This window comes from Limulus polyphemus, unplaced genomic scaffold, assembly GCF_000517525.1.
Source record: "Limulus polyphemus unplaced genomic scaffold, Limulus_polyphemus-2.1.2 Scaffold35, whole genome shotgun sequence".
NCBI classification, from domain to species: domain Eukaryota; kingdom Metazoa; phylum Arthropoda; class Merostomata; order Xiphosura; family Limulidae; genus Limulus; species Limulus polyphemus.
This window is the reverse complement of record NW_013665645.1, coordinates 1,525,401-1,527,171: the sequence shown is the minus strand read 5'-3', so window position 1 is coordinate 1,527,171 and position 1,771 is coordinate 1,525,401. Positions and strand designations below refer to the sequence as shown.

Genomic DNA, 1,771 nt, shown 5'->3' with positions numbered 1-1,771 from the left:
AAACAAAAGCAGAAGATTTGTTATAAAATCGATTGATTTGTGAAGTAGGCCTCATTCATGGTAGTTTCACTCATGTGCACAATAACAATTTTGTGTCAGGATGCAGATGTTTTTAATATTGCTGGATAAAAACACATTTTAAGAAGTTAGGCCTAAATTACAGCCTAATTTTTTTTTCAATTTTAGAACAATGCCTGATTTTATTTTGGGACTGCTAATAAGTGCTATGCAATTTTTACCAACCATTATGTAAAATTATTTTGTGCACAAATATTTGAAAAATTATTCCCTGATTTGTGTATATCAATGTCTGATAATCATTTTGTATATTACCAGTATCTAGCCAGAATTATAAACATTGAATCCATGTCAATTTCTTATAATTTTGCTCCCACATGATTTCTAAAGAGATACCCTAACAAATTTTTATTATTTTATGCTTACCTCGTCTTTAGACAGATCTTTAACATTCTTGTATCCACACCAAAGTCCACCTTGTTCTTTTCCTTCTTTACAGCGAAAATAATGCCTACAAATTCAGAAAAACATAAAACAAAATTGTAAGAGGTTTAACTAAGCTGAAAGTTCAGAAATAAATATCTAAAAAACAGATAACAGTGTATCTATTTTATGTAGTCAGATACCAGGTTAAACCTTTTTTTGTGGAAAGATGTGAATTCAACTATTCCAGCAGATTTGCAAAAGGGAAAATAATGTTGATTCCAAAAATAGAAAAAAGAGGAATCAATATCCAAAAAAAAAAAAAATATTTTATTACCCTTTCTTACATTAATTGCAAATTAATTTTAACAATTATCAAAACTAAAAAAATTATCATTATCATGGTCATATTATTAACTGGTTTGTACTCAAAACTTGAAACCTAATTATGATAAATGCTGTAATTTACAGTTTGTTGCTTAACATATTGTATTAACAAGGTTTGGGGAAAAGAAAGACAAAAAGAAGACAAAATTAAGCAGAATTTAACCTACTTTTGTACAGTTTTTCTCTAAAGATCTGAAATAAGCTATCTGAAACATATCACACACATAAATATACACAGACATAGATATTTTTTTTTTAAATGATGAGAAGAAAAAAAAAGAGGATGTAGGAAAGAATTACTTGAAAAACCTGCAACATTTACTCCATAAAAGGGGCATAAATTCTTACATATCCTTAACTTGGAATGATATCAAATCACATACAAGGGTTTTCATTCTATAAGCTACTATGTGGAAGCTTCCTCAAGGAAGGGACAGATAACATTGTAACAATTATGCTGGAAAGATGAGTACTATATCTCTGTAAGTTCAAAAAAAAAGGATCATGCACTCTTAGAGATACAAGTATAATTAATACAGAAAATTTATAAATTTTATAAAGAGAAATAGGGATCGATGTATATGTAACCTAGCTAGCTATAAAAACATAGAATGTTTTAATGCTACAAAAAGTGTTGAAACAAGAAAGTCAAAACTACAAAAACAGAGTTACTTAAAATTTAAAAAAAGTTTGTCCCTACTTTTGCAAATCACTGTAATTATATTAGTATGTTTTATAATATTTAAAAATTTATTATACTTGTTTGTTTACTTTTTATTAGCTATATTTTTGTGCACCAGCAATACCAAGCATGTTAATTATATACCCAAAGTAGTGCATCATCCATATTATATATATATATATATATATGTGTGTGTGTGTGTGTGTGTGTGTGTGTGTATATATATATATACACACACACACACACACACACACACACACA

At 27.8% G+C, this 1,771-nt stretch overlaps 1 protein-coding gene across 1 annotated transcript in view; it reads right to left on the bottom strand.

Annotated features, from left to right (window-relative positions):
- Positions 1–429: 429 nt before the first annotated feature.
- LOC111086149 (transcription termination factor 2-like) overlaps positions 430–1,771 on the bottom strand; it is a 33,281-nt gene continuing 31,939 nt past the window's right edge. The window contains exon 5 of the mRNA XM_022387841.1: positions 430–529. Within this exon, the coding sequence (XP_022243549.1) occupies positions 430–529 (100 nt within the window). The remainder of the gene's footprint in view (positions 530–1,771) is intronic.